We start from the raw sequence: 21039 nt of genomic DNA, 5'->3' as shown, positions 1-21039 counted from the left end.
TACACATCGCGCCGGCCCCACAAGTCAATCATGAGCTCTCAGGGTGAAGAAAGAAGGCTACCAGCAAAGCTCTTTTGAAATTACTTGTGGCTTACTTGAGGCTGTTAGGAGATTATGCTTATGAGGTGGGTAACAACCTGGGTAAAAAAAGCTGGTGACTGCTTAACTGGCTGGTTTTGGAAAAGGAGTGAGCTGTTAATGGGCTACCATCCTGATATGATGGGGCCAAGATTGCTGGGTACATAGCATCCATTCTGTTCATTTTTCTGCTATTTGAGACAATGGAATCTTGGAATCTTGCTTGGTTTCTCCTTTCGCCCATCCTTAGATGGTTCCTTTGCCCAGAATTTGTAACCTTGAACTATGGGAAAGTTACTGAGCTAAAGTTCTTGAAAGATCTGTGATCAATAGGTAGAGTATAACATTTTGTATTGGCTGGGACCTATATATCTCTGCAATCTCTTGGGGAATGTACCCCAAAACCAGAGGAAAGAGCTTCATCCATGTAGCCACTTGTAGCCTTAGACATCCAGGTGGGAAGACAGTGCATTATGAACCAATCATGAACCTTACCTCTTCTCATGCCCCTGCCTCCTTAGTTTTATCCTCAAAGCAAAGTATCTTGTCAGATACTTGAGTGTGAGTTGATAGGTGATCCAATGTCCCCCAATGAACTTCATGGTCCAGTGGAGAATTTGAACCTGGATCTCCATGTGAGTCAAACACTCTGCTCTTGCACTAAACATTGAATCACAATCGGGAGGAATGCTGCTAGAGCCTGTATTGGAAGATGACCGGCGAGCAGGTTGTTCCCCCACAAGAAAATATGTGGAGGGCAGCCCGGAACTGCATTGTATCCCAATAGCCTGAGTCTATTGTACCATCGTGCAATTACTTTTGGTCTTCGCTCCCCCACCCCCACACGCACATGAGTGTTGATACAGCACATTCCCCACAGGGTGGGAGTAGGACAAGCAGAGAATGGTTAAGGCTGCACCCCTTGGGATGGGACAATTTGGGCTTTAAATATTCTGTATCTCTTGCTAATAGAAGACAGAACTGGACTGATAAGAGGAGCAGGTGGGTGACCAGGAGCTTCTGGGTTGCTGATTTCAGCTATCTCAAGTAGGGCAAAAGGACGGGAGAATGGCAATCATGGATAAAAAAAGAGGGATGGAAGCATAGATTCAGAGCTGATAGAACTTGACAAGCAGTAGCCTTGTTGCAAACTCCGGAAGACATAACAGTACCAAAATATTTTCATCTCACAGGTGTGGATGTGGAGGTAGGTTTGTGTTTCTTGATTCTGAATGTGGATCACAGGGAAAACACATGCTGCATGTGTTAAAAGACTTCTGGGTTGATGTCGGACTAAGCATGTGATGCTGCTTGCCTGGATTTGACATCTCTCAATCAAGGGTGTCTCAGTATGGTATATCCGATACTGCTTCTAATATATCAGCAGATTTTTATGGATTCTAATTAGTGCCTCTACCAGACAGATGAAATAATAGTTTTGAAAATAATACAGTTTAGCCTAGATTTTTTCAAAAGGAAGGTGAGCTCTTATTACTCTGATAGTCCTGGGTTCAGGCTGTTAATTAGGGATTCTCACCAATATCTCTTGACAAACCCAACAGTTGTCCGTTTCTATAAAACAAATGCCAACTGTGTGTGTGTGTGTGTGTGTGTGTGTGTGTGTGTGTGTGTGTGAGAGAGAGAGAGAGAGAGAGAGAGAGAGAGAGAGAGAGAGGAGGGTGATGATGATTTAATTGATTTATCCAACAGAGAATCGGTGTGGACTGATCTACAATATATATTACTGTATATATTACGTGTATTATTTTATAAGTAACTCAAGGTGGCAAACATGCATAATATTCCTTCCTCTTTCTGTTTTCCTCTCAACAACAACCCCGTGAGGTGATGTGGAATGAGAGGGAGTGACTGTCCCAAAGTCATTTAACTGGCTTTCATGCCTAAAGGAGAAGTAGAACTCCCAATCTCCTGGTTTCTAGGCCACCCCCTTAACCACTGCACCAAACAGGCTCTATTTCTTTACCAGGTTGTCTGGTACTAAATTGCTCATTTCAGAGCCTGTTTTTTCCCCACCTATATAATTAAATTATGAAAGCTGGTTTTAGATGTTGTCCTTGGTATGATAGTGTAAAACATCTACATATTGGTCTGTGCTGTGAAAGCAGGAATACTTGTTTCATTTTTTTTTTCAATGGGGCATGCTGGAGACCTCAGGCAAACAGTATCCATTCATTTGGTTTGCTGGAATGCATGCAAGAAAATTTTTCATCTTGGCACTTTTCCCTATGTAAAGTCTCCTGTCCATCTTTTCCTGTCAGTTTTTGGAAAGTTGACAAGTTTAACGCAGAAGTAAAATAGATCTGATTACAGATATAACAGGTGATCTCTCTGTGCCAGGAAAATTACGTATTTGCTTTGCTTTTGGGACTGATGATGGTTTTACAGGCCCAGAAATGCAGTTTTATTCTTTCAAACCCAAGAGAATATTGGAAAATAATTATGCAAAAGGGGCTCACCGCTCCAGTTGATTTTCTGTCTATCCATCAGCAGTATTATTTTCCAAAAACAGAACAGAACCGAACTGTCCTGATGTACCAAGGAAAAGCCAGTTAAAGAATGATCAAAATAAATCAAAGGCCAAAAATGAAGCTGGGGGCTGCTGAGAATAACATTGCTGGAAAAATTCCTTCAATGTATCCTTATGGGAGACATTGCAGTAGCTTGTTGCTAACTCCTTCATTCTAAGTACCCCCCCCCCCACACACACACACAACTTGCCCTGTGCTTTCCAATTGGTGTGTACAAATGTAGAAGCAACATAATAGGAAAGCATGAATGTGCGCATACGTGTTACTTGACTGCATAGAAGAAAGCATCAAATCTTCCTAGCATCACTCTAGTAGAATTTGAGGTATTCAAGAAGCTATGCTCTGCATCCTTTCCATAGCTCGCTTTTAAAAGTGGTAAAACTCATCTTAGTACCATAATTCCAATTTACATAAAAATCATAATGATCTTTCAGGATTATTATGTGATCTATAAGCGTTCTGTACACCATGTAGCAATAATTAGTACCAGAATCTCTGCATCTGGAGACTAAGTCATCGGCCTTTTGAAAACAGTGATATGGGAACAAATGTTGCCCAGCCTTCCCCCATATAATCAGAGGGGTTGTGTCACTGGCAGTTCTGCTAACCACTCCTGTTGTTGCCGTCTGTTGCCAATGCAGTTGCCATGCTGGCGCTCAGTTGCTAGGTTTCACTTGGAGCTGGTGTGGGAGTTGTGCTGAAGTCTCTTATTTACTGGGAAATTTTGGAGGGTGGGGGTGGAGAAGAAACAATTGCATTTACCTGGGAAGGAAGGGTGAACGCTTGTTCTTGAGAAGAAGTAGTAATAAAGCAGTTGGGAGAGAAAATGAGAGATGGGGCCGGACCCCATCCTACTGTTGACAACAACACAACGAACATATCTGAGCTCAGAATATGGATAAGGAACAAAACTTTGGTAGGATCTGAGTTCCTCTCCAGCTCATTCTCTGAACTGATGGGGAAGGCTGCCAGAATTCGCCTAGGCCAGTGATGGCTAACCTTTTTGCCATCATGTGCCAGGAGCGGGGAAAGCACGGGGGGGGGGCGCACACGTGCCCACACCCATAATTCTATGCGCCCCACCCCCACGCATGTGTGCGTGACCCCCCCCGCGCCCCCTGCTCCTGGCACATGATGGCCCTGTAGGCCCGTTTTTCTCTCTCCCCAGGCTCCAGAGCCTTTCTAGGAGTCTGGGGAGAGTGAAAATGGCCTCCACCCGCCCCCCCCCCCGGAGGCTGGAAACAGCCGATTTGCCAACTTCCGGTGGGACTGGAAGGCCCATTTTTTTGCTGTTCCCAGGCTCCAGAGCCTTTCTAGGAGTCTGGGGAGGGTGAAAATGGCCTCCCCCCCACCCGGAGGCCCTCCGGAGGAGCTGAGCTCATGTGCCCACCAATATGGCTACATGTGCCACCTGTGGCACGCGTGCCATAGGTTCGCCATCATAGGCCTAGGCCAAGCTGGCTGCAAAGCCCAGGCCTTACAGCAGCTCTGCAAGACTGCCTTTGAATGAAAAACCTCTGCTTTTGGGCTTTTCTCCTACATGATTAGGCACACCTTGAGGGAGTGAGGAGAGATGGTGCTCATGTCATCTTTTTTCTTGCTGTGTCATGGTGAAATATATAGTGGACTCCATAAGCTTTGAAGCTCCTTTTCAAGATACTGTCCACAAGATCTTTCTGAGTGGAAACCCTCCCTCCCACTTCTTCCTATTGATTCTATTAATATTTTCTTTGAAGCCAAATGCCGCCACCTACCAGAAAGATCGGGAGAGGGAAAAGTAAATAGAGGTGACCATTGCTCCTCTTTGGTCTTTCCATTGCTTTCTAAAATAGGGCAGTCAAGGAGATAAGGAGAACATAAGGCTGAATTACAAATGTCAGGGTCTGGAATCGTGTTTTTTTTTTTTAATGGATATACGAGTCTTTTCATATGTGATATATTCCAGTTTGGGATTCTGAAATGGATAAAGATTTATGATTTTAGTCTGCAGACAAATACTATGATGCACACCAGAAGTGGGTTTCAGCAGGTTCTGACCAGTTCTGGAGAACTGGTAGCAGAAATTTTGAGTAGTTCGGAGAACCGGTAATAAAAATTCTGACTGGCCCCACCCACACCTATTCTCTGCCTCCCAAGTCCCAGCTGATCAGGAGGAAATGGAGATTTTACAGTATCCTTCCCCTGCCACGCCTACCAAACCATGCCCACCAAGCCATGCCACCTCCACCAAGCCACACCCACAGAACCGGTAGTAAAAAATTTTAAAATACCCCACCACTGATGCACACTCAACCTATCTTTATCGGGATTAGATCTCTCATAAGATTGAAGCCTGGGAAATGGGCCTCTTGTCAGATAACAGGAATGCTGATTTACCACCAGCTCATCAGTTACTTAGGAGCCAAGGGATTGGCAGCACAAGGAAACAAGGAGACAATTGCCAGCCATCAACGGGATCATCAACCAATAGGAAGGTACCACATAAATACGACTCATAGAATAGCCCAAAGCACATATTCCAGTAGAGAGAAGTTCCCTGAAGATGGCCTCCAGCATGAATCCGAAAGCTTGGAAGACGAAACCTCTGGTCCCGGTGACCGACCCAGATTGGATCTTGCAACTTTATCCTGGGTCACTTATATTTGCCTTCATGAGAGCTCTCCCTCTCCTACTCCCTCACTCCCTCCCTCCGTCCATCCATCCATCTTTATTATATCCGGAGCAGCAGATCAGTTGGTTAGCACAGAGTAGAACAATTTATCCAGGGATAAATTTTATTTACCCAACATAAATCTTTAGTTTCCTGTGGAATCTTTTACCTGATAGACATGCAAATCTATTCAATAACTTTCTCTATAAGGAAGCACCGCACATCCAAGATTAATGATTGCTGATTCCTATAGGAGGTCAATTCTGTTGCTACTGTATAAAGAACAGCATGACAGGTGAAACAAGCTCTCGGTGTTGTGGATAGCAATGTGGCAAGGCCCTGAGACCTTCTAGACTTGCCCCATGTGACTCTAACTGAAGGGTTATTTTCTGCAACAGCATTCAAAGACCACCCATCTTAATTGCTTGTCGGTGGTGACTGGATACAGAATAAAGCAAAACCAGGGGCAATGATGATGACAGTCAATAAAAACACAGAGCCCAAACTCAAAAACAAGGTTAAAAATCTGTATTTTTCAATGTTTCAAACACAACTGCTTTTTCAGCACACATAAATCTTACTAAAATGCGTTGTCCGTTAGCTGTCATTTAACACAGAATTAAAGAAACGCAGGAACCGCTTGAGAGACTGTACTGTATTATAATTCAGTGAGTTCCCAGAAGGCTTGTACATGAGCCACCTGAAGGAAGCAGCACCAGGATGGGTGCTGGCCTGAGTATGGACCCCTTTGTGCAATCCTTCTGTGCCCCTTCAATGCCTGAAGGAAAGGGAGCTTTCCTCTATGTACATGTCCTTGTACTAGCCTATCTTGGGTACAGCTGTTGCTGTGTAACTGCTTTTGCAGCAGCTTGTGATAGCAGAGGTGCTATCTCAGTACGGAACAGCGTATAGCCATGTGAGAATTTCTCACTGGGTATAGTTTGTTTCCTAACCTGCCTTTGAGTTATGCACATTTGTACTGTATATCCATCTCTCTCCTCTCTTCACCTGTAACACCCTTTCCCCGAGCATCCTGCTTTCTCCATGACCTTAGATGGTGCTGCTGGCAGATCTCCCTCCCTCCCTCCCTCCCTCCCTCTTTCTTCCTCTCCATGCGTGTGCACAGGCAACTTGACTGCCATGTGCTGTGTGGGTGTGATGCACTCTCAGCCTTCCTCGTGTGGTACGGCTGCAGGCTCGTGCGGTTGCTACATGTCCCGGCAACTAAGATGATGTTTGAGTGTTTGAATCAGGGAGATGCCAGGCGGCTTCAAGTCTGCGAGAGGCAAAACCTGCTCCTGGTTGAATTTAACACAGTCTCTTGTTCTAGTCGGAGTATCATGGAGCCAGGGGCGTGGACTAGGCAAGGCTACTGGGTCCCCTCGATGTACCACAGTATGGCTGGGCAGTACACGTGAGTGCTAAAATCTTGGGGAGGGAACTGACTGAACAGCAGGGGGCTCTGCTAACTTGCCAAGAAGGCAGAGAGGTTGGGCTGATTTGACCGGAGGATTTGCTGAGATGGAAGTATGGAAGAATGATACTATGAGTCCAACAATGAGATGCTAGAAGTTAGAATAGAATAGAATAGAATAGAATAGAATAGAATAGAATAGAATAGAATAGAATAGAATAGAATAGAATAGAACAGAACAGAACAGAACAGAACAGAACAGAACAGAACAGAAGCAGAACACTGTAGAAAAGAATGGAATGGAATGGAATAGAATTCTTTATCACCCATCTAGTCCTTTCCTAAATAACTTTATGTGTACATTAGAAAAGGCAAAGCAGGATAGATTAAGGACTGAGAAGGAGAGAATAAAGCAGGCTAAAGCTGGGTTGGCATTTGAACTGGGGGCTTGTGAGCTCATAGCACATCTTTTTAACTGCTACTCTACAGCTGTGCAACTGTGCCGGAGGAGAACTGCTCCTATTATGTAGGTTTGCACTGGTGATTATGTCTGGAGCAGTTTTTTTTTTTTTTTAAATTCCTGACAGGCCGGATATTTTTTGATCATAAATGAAAACTGGAAATTCTAGCTTGCTTAAATCCACAGTGTAACTACCTAAAGTGATGCAAAAAAAGGAAGAAAGGTTTCAGATGCACTCTTCTTTATTGCTTCACTTCAGCTGAAGCTGATTCCTAGAGTAGAGATGCATGGGAGATGCATGGGGCTGGAAAAGGATTCAGATTCAAATCTCTGCTTGGCGAGTAATCTTGGATCAAGCTTTTGCCTTCTGGCAATACTAAGATTCAGTGGGGAGATTCAAGAACACTAAACCATTTTTGCAGAAAGATCTATGGCTGAAACAAATAGCAATAATTGAACTTGAGAATTATTTCCCATCCCAGCTAGCTAGCTTACTAATGACTCCTGAATCTCCTCATTCAAAAATACCAGTGGAGATTTAAAATGATGGCACATTCGTGTGAATCAATATATGCATTAAATTTAGCTCATCCCTCCTACTAGCTAGTTGCCAAGTCCTCTTTATAAGCAGGGGCAGCTCTAATGACAGAAGAGTGTCAGTGTTTAGACTGAACGGTGCAGCTGCTGAGTTCTGTGGCATATGAGAGATGGACAAAGCTCAGGAGAACTGAAGAAGTTGGTGAAACATAGTGGTGGACTGGCAGAAGAAATAATTACCTAGGACTGCTGTAGAGCATACAGGCTGGATTAGGAAGAGGATGAATATTGTGGCTGGGCAGAATTGGACTGGAAAGCAAATATTAGAGACAAGGAATCCTCGATTCAAATTTCTCTTCTGCTGGCAGTATAGAATGACCTTAAATGAACCATTACTTTTACTCCTGCCTCTCTGCAAACAGTAACAGAGATGGAAGGGACCTTGGAGGTCATCTAGTCCAACCCCCTGCTCACGCAGGAGACCTATACTAGGGATTCAAGCCACCTAGCAAACATTGCTAGTATTATTATTATTATCATCACCATGGATTTCCATAAGCTGTAAGAATTCTAAAAATAAAAAATGCTTTCAAGAAGAAGGGACATGTTTTTTATTTTTTTATTACACCACTATCTTGATGTGGCAATCCAAAAGAACATCCAAGGAAGGTGGATTCATCCTGTTGGCTGATGTGCACAGCCTGGTTGAGCCAGGCCATTAACCATTACTTGAAGATGGAAACACAAAATGCCAGCCTCCACCTACCCACAGTCCACACAAAGGGATCTTCCTCCTGCTATTCCTATTTTGCATCAAAGTCAATGCCTTTTAACTTGTGCCAACCTGTGTTGGGCTGTCCAGTTCACCAGCTGTGCCTTCTTTTGATCTAGGTCAATGCCTCCACTCCAAATGGTGACTATCCACCGGTGCAGGAATGCCACACTCCTTCACTGTAGCTCCCCCCTCCAGTTCCTCATTGTTTCACACTGCCCCCCTTTTTAACAATTTCATTGATGGAACAGTGAAAACGTGGCTCTTTTTTTCTTTTTATTTTGGGACCAGCTGAAACTGGCAACAGTTCTGCCAAATTCCTCTTTTAGCTGAAGTGACAGAAAGAATGATAAAACTGGCCTTCCCTTCCCTCCTCATTGATAGACGCACCAGATGGAAAGGTGTTAAGTATAAGGGGAAATCAATGGAGGGTGACTCATATGAAAGGTTTATTATGTCTTCCAAAGACAACCCTCCCCCTTGTGGAAATGAAGGCACTTCGTGCTTGCTTCCCAGCACAGCTGGAGGGAGTAAAAAAATAGAGGAATCTATCAGTAAGCATAGTCCAGACAGAATACACCAGCCATCATCTGGGTCAAAGCAGAGGAAAGGCTGAAATCCAAAAAGGGTTTTTTTTTTTAAAGCCAGCTTCATTTCCAGCCAGTTTATCCATAGGAGTCAAATGCATTAAGGTTGCAGTGTGGGAAAGTCATTGAAATAGAAAGTACTGTGTTTCCCCGAAAATAAGACCCTGTCTTATATATTTTGAACTCCGAAATAAGCACTTGGCCTTATTTTCGGGGAGGTCTTATTATTTTGGGGCACATGGAGCAAGACGGGGCTCCTCTTGCCATCTTACCTGATTTCCAGCTCTGTCTCCCTAACCCTAACCAGAGGAAATGGCGGGGACCGGCTGCACATGCGGTTAAATATTTTTGTGGAGGGCTTATTTTCAGGGGGGCTTATTTTAGTGCATGCGCTCAAAAGCCCGATTGGGCTTATTATCAGGGGATGTCTTATTTTCAAGGAAACGGGTACTTTATTGCAGCAAATGCTAGTATTTACCATGCTAAATGTCAAATACAGAAACTCACATTTACAGGTAATGGTGCCATTTGAAGCAAGTTGAGTATCTTTAAAATATGGTTCTGCAGGCTTACCACTGGTTAATTAACAATGGAACATTAACAATAGAGAATGGAGAGTGGAAGACTTGGGATTATTGCAACTCTCTTATGTCTAGAATTTCTCTCTTTTATATTCTCATTGGCCTCATCTATCAGCACTCCTTGAAAATGTAGAAGTTTGGAAACTCAAGTTTCAAATAACCTTAAGTCACTTCCAATGGCAAGGTGAGTTGGGATAAAAAGATGTTACAAATGGAGTGATAGGAAAGATGTGGAATTCTGGTCAGAATTGTAGTATAGCAATCCAGCTGGGTGGTTCTGCTGGCTATCAGTTGGTGCTCCATAATCAGTTTTATTTTTTAAAGACAACGTGGAAAAACTCAACCTGAACATAATTCTCAATTGTAGAACATCTGCTTTGTACACAGAAAGTGGCAGATTTAGTCCCTGGTATCTTCACAGGCAGAACTGGAATTCTTGCCTACAATCTTAGAATGAAGTTGGCAGAGCACTGAGCTATGGTAGCTCAAGTAATGGCTGATCAATAAATGATCTAATAAATGGTTTCTAACTTCACTGTCCCTTCTTAAGAGAAGCATGGCTAAAGGGCTGAACTAAAACAGTGTCAAAGGAAAAAGGACCAACTCTGAGCTGCATTAAAAATGGGGCCAATGTTGCCTTGAATGCTTGATAGCTACTGTATGCTGTGCCGAGATAGCACAGACTACAATTTTTTGATGGACTTTCTGCTCGGGTCTCATTGTCTTTTTCTCTGCCTTTTGCAGCCTCTTGGAGAAGCGACTCATGTCTGACTTGTCACCTTGCCACCATTGTCCCAGTTTCCATGTGCTTCAGGATTCAACCAACTGGCATGACACCCAATTTCCAGCTGGCTGGGGCCCTCTGAAGCAGGAAGGCCACTGGTTTTCAAGGAAGGGATGGGGGAAGAGGACAGCTTCCTCCCCAAAGACCCCACGGCACCATAGCCCTTCTTATGATGGGTACAATCCAGTTTGCCAAAGGGACATGAGCTGGGGAGCCAACCACACAACCAAGAGTGATCCTAAAGCCCCAGCACCTGGAGGTGCTTTGGTCAACTGCAGATGGAATCAAGGAGCCTCTGCCAAGAAGAGGAGGGAGCTCCCTGCCAGGGCACCCCCAAGTTATGAAGCTCACATGCTTCTGCGCCTGCGGGCACAACAGGGCCCACGCAAAGAAAACTGGCCCCATCCTCCACCCTACCTTGCTCCTCCCTCTTATGAAGCTTCCCATCATAAAGTGCAGCCTCAGCAACGGGCAGGCAAGTCAGATTCAGCAGGGAAGCTTATCCAAACTGGAGCTGCTAAGAAATACCGAGAGAGAGAAGCGGGCTGTGAGTCAGAGCCCTTGACTCACCCGCCTGGGAGGAAGGCAGGCAGGTGGCAGGCTAAAATACCAGGCAGCTGGAGTTATCTTTCAGGAGCCAGAACGTGGGGCGGCCCAAGGATGCAGTCAGAGAAGGCAAAGTCCCCATCCCATTTGGGCTCTGACTGGGACATTAGTCCCCAACACCGAAGTCACACCCTTCCTCTGGTGAATAAGAGGAGCCAGGTCATGCCACTGCCCTGCCATCCTTCCCAACACACCCTCCCTGCTGGATGGGGCTTTAGCCATGCAGCCGGTTGGTGTGGCTCCAAGAGAGATGGGAGCAGAGCAAAAGAGAAACGCTGCCAAGACTTCTTCCCCAGATGGAAGGAACCAAGCCCTTCCAGGAAACTTGCAGGAGGTCAGCCAGCTTTGTCCAAGCCCATGCTTCGAAGGCATGGGGGGCTATTTGTAATTGATGCCACTTGTGTGGTGATCCAGGCTCACTACATTCCATCACCCCGAATGGAGCAAGTCTGCTACCTGGCCCAGAGAGAGGCAAGTACCATAAAACCCCCCACATCTCCTGGCTCTCCAGGCCCTACCTTAATGGAGGAACGGGCTGCTCGCATACTGGGCCTCCCCTTGCGTGAATTGGGGGTTACAGAGGCAGAGCAGGGAATTATGGCACCCAGGATCACCAGATCGGAGAATGGTGCTATACCTGGGGACAGTTCTGGAAGAGAGAAGGTGAAGAGGGTGCCTTCTGCTCCAGGCAGTCCTAGGAAACGTTCTGGACCTCCAACACCAAACCATTCCCAGATTGGGCCTGCAAAGCTTGAGCCAACCTACCTGGAAGGGAAAGGGTCTGCAGCACCCCCTTGTCCAAGAAGCCATGGCCTGCCACAAAGGAAAAAAGTGCCAGGGATTTCTGCCCAAAGCCAGTCCTATATTTGCGATCTGAAGGAAGCCATGTCAAGGATCCGCCGGCACACAGCCCCAGATTCAGACACAGATGAGGAGCTGGAGAAGGAATGCCAGCCCACCTGTGAGCGACAAAGGTTGAACCAAGAGGTGCTCATGTGCAGAAGCAGCAGCAGCAGCAGTCTTGACAGCAGCAGCTCCAATGCCACAGTCGTGCCAGGAAATGCCACTCCTGCCTGGAGACCCAGGCCACAGACTCCAAGGGCAAGCAGGGAGGGGTTAGACCCAGCCAAGGAATAAAGATTGGAGAGAAGTGAAACTCCAACACAGATCAGTGACGGTGAACTTTTTGGACTCTGCGTGTCAAAAATTCAGCAAATACCTAACTGGCATGTCCCCCCCCCCCAAATTCTCTATTTCAGGGGTGTCAAAACACAAGGCCCACAGGCCAGATCTGGCCCGTGATGTGTCAGATCCGGCCCGTGGGGCCGTCCTGGAAAATGTAAGGGGCGGGCCCGCATGACTTCAGTCCGGTCTACCCAATGCAGAGGAAACATCGGGCCACTGTGGCTTCGGCCCTGTCTACCCAGTACAAAGAAGAAACATACCAGCAGCTTGGGGAATGGTGTCAAGATGGCTACCCCCACCCAATTGACTACTCCCCCCAGTCCCATCCCCCCCCCCAAGGTCAACCACAGCCCTAATGTGGCCCTCAATGAAATTGAGTTTGACACCCCTGCTCTATTTCCTCCCCACCCATCTACGCCATTCTGAAGAGCAGCCTCTCAGCAGCAGCCAAGGCTGGACTTGAAGTAGAGGCACAGGTCTCAACTTCACCACTAGAGAAATTGTTGCCACTCAGAAAGGTTGCCTTGTGTCATTTCCCAAGGCATGCTAGCCTACAGGAACGGTGCAATTGCCCCTGTGGCCCAGCACTTCCCAGGGTCTGCTTATTTTCAGACAGTCTTTTCTTTCTGTTGACAGGCTTCTGCGGCCTACCAAAGGCTGCTTTGGGTTGTATAAGGCCTTCGTTCTTGAAGCAGAAAATGCTCTCCTGCAGCTTCTGCAACCTCCAAAACGGCATGAAAGCACATCCTGTTCTCCCACAATTTCTGGAGGCTCCAGAAGCCACATGAGGTCACACCCCATTTTTGCATGGCCTCCACAGCTACTGGAAATGCCACGAGAACAAGGCATGCTTTTTTTAAATTGATTTTTTTATTAATTACATTTCTTAGTGCTTAATACACATCGTGTTGTCTGGGTATTTAATGTGCTTAACAATACATACTACGTTCTTAATCTCCACCCCTTTTTTCCAACCACTGATAAAATAGATTCCATGTTTGATAATATTCTGTGTCTTCTTTCTGTTTCATTTTTAATGTCAATCTGTCCATTTCTGCACACTAGTATCTTCTTAATTATTTCTTCATCTCATGGTGTTTCTTCATTTTTCCAGCATTGCGCAAATATATAGTAACCCTCACTGCTGTCAAGATGTGCAATGTTAAATACATACTTTTCTTATCAAATTTATCTGATATTATACCTAGTAAAAATAGTTCAGGTTTAAAATCTCCATGCTTTCCAATCATCTTTTCTAGCCATTTACGTATTTTTTCCCAAAGCATTTTTGCTTTATCACAACTCCACCACATATGATAGTATGTGCCCAAGAACAAGGCATGCTTTTGAGAATATTTGCTGTGAGGCATTGATGAATGCTGGCGTGTCATCCAAAACACCATGGTGTGTCACCTTTGACACACGTGTCATACAGGGGTGGGTTCTACTTACCTTTACTACTGGTTTGCAACAGGGCCACGCATGCTCTTCTGCGCACGCGCAGAAGCATTTTGGTGACTTTGGGGTCGGTGGGCAGAGCCTCCCTCCAGTTTTACTACCGGTTCTATAGAACCTGTGCGAACCGGGGGCAACCCACCACTGGTGTCATAGGTCCACAATCACTGACTTAGACCCTTTCCTTCCAACCCAGCTCCCTCTCTAAAGTGCCTGCTTTCCCCACACTTCTATCTCCCTTCCTGCATCCTCACTGGGAGCTCAGGGACACCACTGCAATCTCCCCCACATCCCCCATGGGTTAGAACAGCAAGTCGACAAAGTCCCAGCCAGATTTTGGCTCTGCTGCTTTGGAATTCTGGAGGTCCTGCTACCGATATCATCGTTAGGAAGTGAGGTTGCAATAAGCTGTGTCCCTCTGCTCTGGTGAGGAAGAAAGTATCAAAGTCCTTGCCTCAGTATTCTGCTTGTTTTGTAGCACAACTGCTAAGAATGGAATCAATACATCCACATATAGTAATCTCCAATTGGTGAATGCTAGGGACAATCCATAGGAACAATGTCCCTCGGTGTAATATCCTGAAACACCGATCTTCTCAGGATCCTCCCTGCCTAGCCTTAGCAGAAGACAAGAGAGATCCCAGGAAGGAACAGAGATGCTCAGGTGGGAGCCGACTTTCATTATGTAGCTAAGAGACTTGCAGGAGGCAAAAGAGCTGTCAGGACCTTTACTGCTTTGCAATGTCTGTAGAGTTATTGCTAGACAAGCTGTATGTGACAGGCCTTTGATAGTGTTGTAAGTATTGCTCTTCTTAAAATTGAATACAGATATCTGTAATAAAATTCTGTGCAACCAAATACACTGGGTAATATATTCTCTTGTTTAGTCTCTTGTATTTTGGGGGCTAAGCTCTGTAATTTTTCATTTCATTTCTTTATTGATATATATTTATCTATTTATTCAATTTCTATAGTTGCCCAACTCAACCAAGTGACTCTAGGTGGCCTACAATTCAAATTGAAGGGCAGGATCATGCCACGATGAAGCAGAATATGGGCTGCCTCCAAATGAACTTGATGAACTGTATTCCAGCATATAAAGCAGGATGTCTTTTCACCCAGACTACATCTCACCTATTGTGATTCTTCCTTGGAGAAAAACTTTCTCCCTTCCCCAAAAATCGACCATATTGGGCACCTGGGAAAGAAAATTCCTGATGCCAGGGTCATGGATGTGGGTAGTCGGGAGGGCAAATGTTTGTTGAACCTGAGCACAAAAAAGGATGCCGGGACAAGATTGAGGGTGGATTTTCATACTTAAAAATGGTGCTGGTTTATGTTGTTGTTTTTTTTTAATCGACCATATCTGGTTCCCATGAAAGAAAATTCTGATGCCAGGGCTAGGCATGTGGAGGTAGTCAGAAGGTCAATTTTTTCCCCAACCCAAACAGAAAAAAAAGATGCCAAAATGAGATTTGATGCTTAAAAAGGGTGCTGATTGCTATTTTTAAAACCCGAGCATATCCAATGCCTAGGGTAGAAAATTCCTGATTCCAGGGTCAGGGACTTGAATGGGCAGGAAGCCAATTTTTTTTTCAACCTGAATGCAGAAATGAACACCAGAATGACATATGAGGTGTAATTTCATGCTTAAAAATGGTGCTGTTGCTGTTTTTTAAAATAGCACTAGCATTAGCACGTAGATTTGTATACCGCTTTGTAGTGTTTTACAGCCCTCTCTAAGCGGGTTTACAGAGTCAGCATATTATTGCCCCCAACAATCTGGATCATTTTACCGACCTTGGAAGGCTGAGTCAACCTTGAGATGCTCAGAATCAAACTGCTGGCAGTCGGCAGAACTAGCCTGCAATACTGCATTCTAACCACTACGCCACCACCAAATCGACCATATTAGATGCCCAGGGAAGAAAATTCTGGATGCCCAGGATCATGGATGTGTGTTGCCAGGAGGCCAAAATCTTATTCAACACAAACATAGAAACTGACACCTGTAAGACATTTGGGGTGGAATTTCATGCTTAAAAATTATGCTCTTTTTAAAAAAAAATAGTATATTGGGTGTCAGGAGAAGAAAATTCATAATGCCAAAGTCGGGGAAGCAAATGGCCAGGAAGCCAAAAATTGTATTCAATCCAAACACAAAAACAGACACTGAGGCAACATTCAGGGTGACATTTCATGGTTAAAAATTGTGCTGGTTGATGTTTTTAATATCTTTTTTTTTTCCAGTTCAAACATTTTTTTAATTAGGTTATAAAGTATTATAAAATGCAAAATACAAAGGTAAATAAAAGAGCAGTGAAAGGAGGGGAAGGGGGAGAGAGAAGTGAGGAAAGATAGAGAAAAGAAAAGAAAAAGAGCATTGACTTCCAACTCTCTCTGTTGCAGTAGAATAGGGCATTAACATCAAATCACAGCTTTTTGTTTTTTCCATAATAAGAACAAGTCATTTCTATAAAGATGTATCACTCCAATCTGCAAAACCCAAAGTCAAAGTTACATTCTTTTCCACATCAAGCATTGTTGTGACCTAGGCTTCCTGAGCATTAAAACACACGAGTAGTCCCAAAAACCTCTTTTATTGCAACAGCTGTGAATTAAGTTCATTCACAGCTGAGTTCCAATTAGTTGCAAAAAGTCCTTTGGGAGAAGTCCTTCGGGATAATCACCAACCTTTATCTCCCTTGACACGCTGCCAAAGACCTACTTGGAAAAGCCACATGGAGTCCAGAATCAAACAGAGATGCTGACTGGGAACAGAATTAACAACATTGCTTCCTGCAAAGGGCCCATGTGCCTTTGTTCCTCTTTTAAGCCTTTTGTGAGGGGCCAATCATCTCCAGGTCTTATTCCCGAGTCGTCCCTTTTGTTTTAACTGTTCTTGTCTTCTGGCAGCTCCTCTGATGATCGTGCAGCTCAGCTGGGATCGTCAAAGGCTTTTAAAAGAAAAAAAACCTTTTTTTCTTTTAAATGCCTCTGACGATCCAAGCTGAGTTGCCTGATCGGCAGAGGCTTTTGAAAGCATTTTTTTACAACCTCTTCACCAAAGAGGTTGTAAAAAAAATGGTTTTAAAAGTTTTTAAAAAATGGCCACGCCCACCCAGTCACATTCCCCCCCCCCACCAAGCCACACCCACAGAACCGGTACTAACAAATTTTAGATTTCACCAGTGCTCCGGAGTAGGGGTAGGTTCTAAATATTTTTACTACCGGTTCTGTGGGCGTGGCTTATTTTGTGGGTGTGGCTTAGAGGTCATGTGACTAGGTGGGCGTGGCTAGCTGGTCAGAGTAATTTGCCAAAACAGCCGGATCCAGAGAGGGCTTCTTGAGGAGGGACCTCACCACTGCCTCTTTCAAGGCGGGAGGTAAGAAACCCTCACTCAAAGAAGCGTTTATAATCCTCTGGAGCCAGCCTCGTGTAACCTCCCGGGTAGCCAGCACCAATCAGGAGGGACACGGGTCCAATAAACATGTGGTTGCATTCAACCTCCCCAGCATCCTGTCCACGTCCTTGGGAGTCACAGGATCAAACTCCTCCCAGATAACATTCTCAAGACCCGACTCGGACACCTCACCTAAACCCACCCAGTCATAGTCCAGGCCGTCCCGAATTTGAGCGATTTTATCGTGCAGATAATGCGCAAAATCCTCAGCACGCCCTTGCAAGGGGTCTTCCTGTGCTCCCAGGTGGAGAAGGGAGCGGGTCACCCTAAACAGGGCAGCTGGGCGATTATCTGCTGATGCGATAAGAGCGGAAAAGTAGTTACACTTCACCGCTTTTATCGCCACTAAGTAGGTCTTGATATAAGACCTCACTAGTGCTCGGTCAGATCCAGAACGACTAGCCCTCCAACTACTCTCTAGGCGTCTTTTCTGGCTCTTCATCTCCCTCAGCTCCTCGGAGAACCAAGGAGCTGGGCCGATTCGGCGCCAGGTCAGAGGCCGCAAAGGCATGACCCAATCTAAAGCACCAGTGGCTGACCTACCCCAGGCAGCCACCAGGTCTTCCGTCGAGTCGTGAGCCAGAGTCTCAAGGAATGGCCCAAGCTCCATTTGGAACCTATCAGGATCCATCAGGTGCCTGGGGCGGAACCACCTAGTCGGTTCCGCCTCCCTGCGGCGGGGTGTAGTGGTCAGGAAGTCAAGTCTAAGGAGAGAATGGTCTGACCATGACAAGGGTTCGATGACTATATCTCCTGTATCTAGACCATTCGACCACTGACCAGAGACAAAAACCAAGTCCAGAGTGTGTCCTCCTGTATGAGTAGGGCCATGAATTAACTGGGTCAGGTCCATGGCTGTCATGGAAGCCATGAACACCCGAGCCACCTCCAACATTTCACCGATGGATGGCAGGTTGAAATCCCCCTTGACCAAAAGCCTGGGGGTATCAACCGCCACCCCGGCATGACGTTGAGGAGCTCGGGCAGGGCTGCTGCCACGCAGCAGGGAGCCAGGTACGCAATCAGGAAGCCCACCTGCATCCCATGGCCCCACTTCACAAGGAGAGACTCACATCTGGCTATCTGAGGTACAGTGGCCTCCCTAGGATCGAGGTCTTCCTTTACAATAACCGCCACTCCCCCACCCCTACCCTGGGCCCTTGGCTGATGAAATGCGCGGAAACCTGGTGGGCACATCTCAACGAGGGGGACCTCCCTCCTGGCCCTACTAGGTCTCTGTAATACCCGCCAGGTCCGCTCCCCCCTCCTGAATCAGTTCACAGATGAGGGGGGCTTTATTGACCATGGACCTGGCATTGTACAGCATCAGCCTAAGACCAGGGCTCTGAGACTCTGGAAAACCCAGGGAACGAGGTGAGCATTGGGGGCCAGAGCACGTCACCGCTTGGAGACAGCGGGCACATGCCCCCACAACACGATGTGGCCCCCTGCTCCCACCATATCTGCCCCTCCCACCGACAGTCCTGATGGAATTGCCCTCCTCCATACCCACACTAACCCCCTCCACTCCCCGCCCTGCACCTCCCCTAACATGACCCTGTGCCGGGCCTGGCCCCCCCCTAACAAATCACCCTCCCTCTCCTTCGCCAAACAACCCTCCCACCCAAAACCCCTTAAAAGATTAGCTAGTGACAATTTTAAAAAACCCCTCAGCTCCCTCTTCGCTGCATGCCACCTCTCGGGGTTCCAAAACCCGTCATTGAGGTAGGCCCTCGATAGAGTGGAGGGCCAATCCTGTGAGAGGGGGGGAGTCTCGCAGAACAAGAAGCTCAGCTGCCGAATACATCTTGCCACAAGAGGATAAAGTGACCATATCCCAAGGGTCCAGATGGAAGATAAGGTCCAGGGGAGAGCAAATAAGATGGGAGCATCCAAAGTCCAAGGTCCAAGACCACTGTCCCCTCACAACAGTGGGCAAAGTCTCTTGCCAAGTCAACACAGTTCAAGGGGGATACAATCCAACCACCCTCTCACAGTGATTGGTCTGATGGTCAGTCCCCTCTTCTGGTAAGATGGAAGCAGTGAACCAATGCAAAATATCAAACACAGCCCAAGGGGTTAAGGTCTAAAACCACCCTCTCACGTTGGTTGGTCTGATGGTCAGTCCCCTCTGCTGGTGAGATGGAAGAATTACACCGGCTCACATGGCTTCCCAACGTATTTGACAATCCACCCCCAAACGGCTAGGGGGAAGGCTCAGATGGAAATAAGCCAGGTCTCGGTGTCAGTAAGTCAGTAAAAGCGGCAGCCAGTCCGAGATAGACGTAGTATGAAGGGGAAACGATGGAAAATAGGGGGGGGAGATGTTCTCCAACCCCCAGCCCCCAAAATCCAAGCGGGGGCCTCCCAAAGTCTGCGAGGAACTGATCCATCAACTGGGCAGCCCTCATGCAGATCCCAGCCAATCCCGGACAGTAGATGTTTGTCTGCCACGTTGATCCCATCGACCACATCAGAAGGGCTAACCGTGGACGCTCTCCTCCTCGCCATCATCAGACGGCCGCCATTACAGCCATTGCAGCCGCAGCCGACAACCGCCGTCGCCGCCACCACTACCATTGCCAGACAAAAAGTTCTGGCAGCGTCCCAAAGCTCACCAGGGAATCCAGCAGTCCCCAAGGCAACCAGGAGAAACCCCCAGGTCTAGGGGCATTGCCGAGTTGCAAACGGCCCCAGCGGACCTGTTCGCTGCTGCCGCTCCAGCCTCCAAAGCCTCCGACTCAAAAACGCCGCCACCACCCAGCTGATGCGAAACAAGGCGATCCGCCATCCGCCATACTAAACCTGACGACGACGACGCACTCCTCGTCCAACCGCGATGTCCTGGGGGAGCAAAGCCCCCAACCGGCTGGCAAAGAGCTCCCCTAGCCGGGCCCGGGGTCGTAGACTGTCAAATCGACCCCCCAAAGGACCAACAAGGCGAATAGGCCACCATCCTCAAGCCGCGGTTCAGGCAGGCACCGCCATCTTGGACATGCGCAGTATGTGGATTTGCCCCCATTGGGATTTTCCCATCTATTTTACCAGGAAACATAAATAAGGCAGGCTCGAATAATCAGTGCTCTCCTAATGGTAAACATTCACTCAAAATCTATTGGAGATGTCCATTTTGTTCTCTGAATTCATGGAAACCTAACTCTAACCCTAGGTGGAGTTTTCACCCAGGGAATTTCCCATGTATTTAACAGGTAATGTAGAAAAGGCTGGTTTGATAAGTCAGCACTCTCCTAAGCGTAACTATGTGCTCCAAATCCATTGGCAATGTTCATTTTTCTCTCCGAATACATGTGGAAAAAATACATGTGTAAATCCCGTTTTGGGGCAAATCCAGCTACAGTTCGGGTTAGATCTCCATGAACTAGGAAAGAAAAATGGACATCACCAACAGATTCAGAGCGCATGGTTATGTTTAGGAGGCTGCTGACTCTTCGAACCTGCCTTATCTACATTTCCTTGGAAAATACATGGGGCAATTCCATTGAGGGCAAATGCCCCTAGAGTTAGGGTTAGGTTTCCATGAATATGGAAACCAAAATGGACATCACCAATGGATTCAGAGCACTTGGTTATACTTAGGGGAGCGTTGAGTTTTTGAGCCTGGCTTATCTATGTTTCCTGGTAAAATACATGGGAAAATCCCATTGGGGGAAAATTTATCTAGGGTTAGGGTCAGTGGTGGGTTTCAAAAAATTTTACTACCGGTTTTGTGGGTGTGGTTTGGTGGGCGTGACATGGCTTGGTGGGTGTGGCTTGGTGGGCGTTGCAAGGGAAGGATACTGTAAAATCTCCATTCCTACCCCACTCCAGGGGAAGGATACTGCAAAATCCCCATTTCCTCCCGATAAACTGGAACTTGGGAGGCAGAGAATAGATGGAGGCGGGGCCAGTCAGAATTT

At 46.5% G+C, this 21039-nt stretch overlaps 1 protein-coding gene across 2 annotated transcripts; it reads left to right on the top strand.

The window, feature by feature from the left end:
* The first annotated feature begins 988 nt into the window (after positions 1–988).
* Positions 989–14516, top strand: DDN (dendrin). Of its 2 annotated transcripts, none has more exons than XM_034412326.2 (2): positions 989–1285; positions 10373–14516. In XM_034412326.2, exons 1-2 carry the CDS (start codon positions 1278–1280, stop codon positions 12153–12155), a joined length of 1791 nt encoding a protein of 596 aa, XP_034268217.2. In that variant the 5' UTR covers positions 989–1277; the 3' UTR covers positions 12156–14516. The 2 variants fall into 2 exon arrangements, with proteins under 2 accessions (XP_034268217.2, XP_034268216.2); XM_034412325.2 differs by lacking the exon at positions 989–1285 and adding an exon at positions 6480–6691.
* Positions 14517–21039: the final 6523 nt, after the last annotated feature.

Source organism: Pantherophis guttatus, chromosome 2 (assembly GCF_059756535.1).
Source record: "Pantherophis guttatus breed Tessera chromosome 2, ASM5975653v1, whole genome shotgun sequence".
Classification (NCBI taxonomy): domain Eukaryota; kingdom Metazoa; phylum Chordata; class Lepidosauria; order Squamata; family Colubridae; genus Pantherophis; species Pantherophis guttatus.
Note: the sequence above shows the minus strand (reverse complement) of the source record. Positions and strands in the feature narration are given on the sequence as shown.

Bases quoted from the DNA above. Each gene is read 5' to 3' on its own strand.
- DDN (XM_034412325.2), top strand. From the start codon at position 6,507: ATGATGTTTGAGTGTTTGAATCAGGGAGATGCCAGGCGGCTTCAAGTC. The intron at 6,692-10,372 runs GTGAGTGCTAAA...TGCCTTTTGCAG, and splicing joins AGTATGGCTGGGCAGTACAC to CCTCTTGGAGAAGCGACTCA.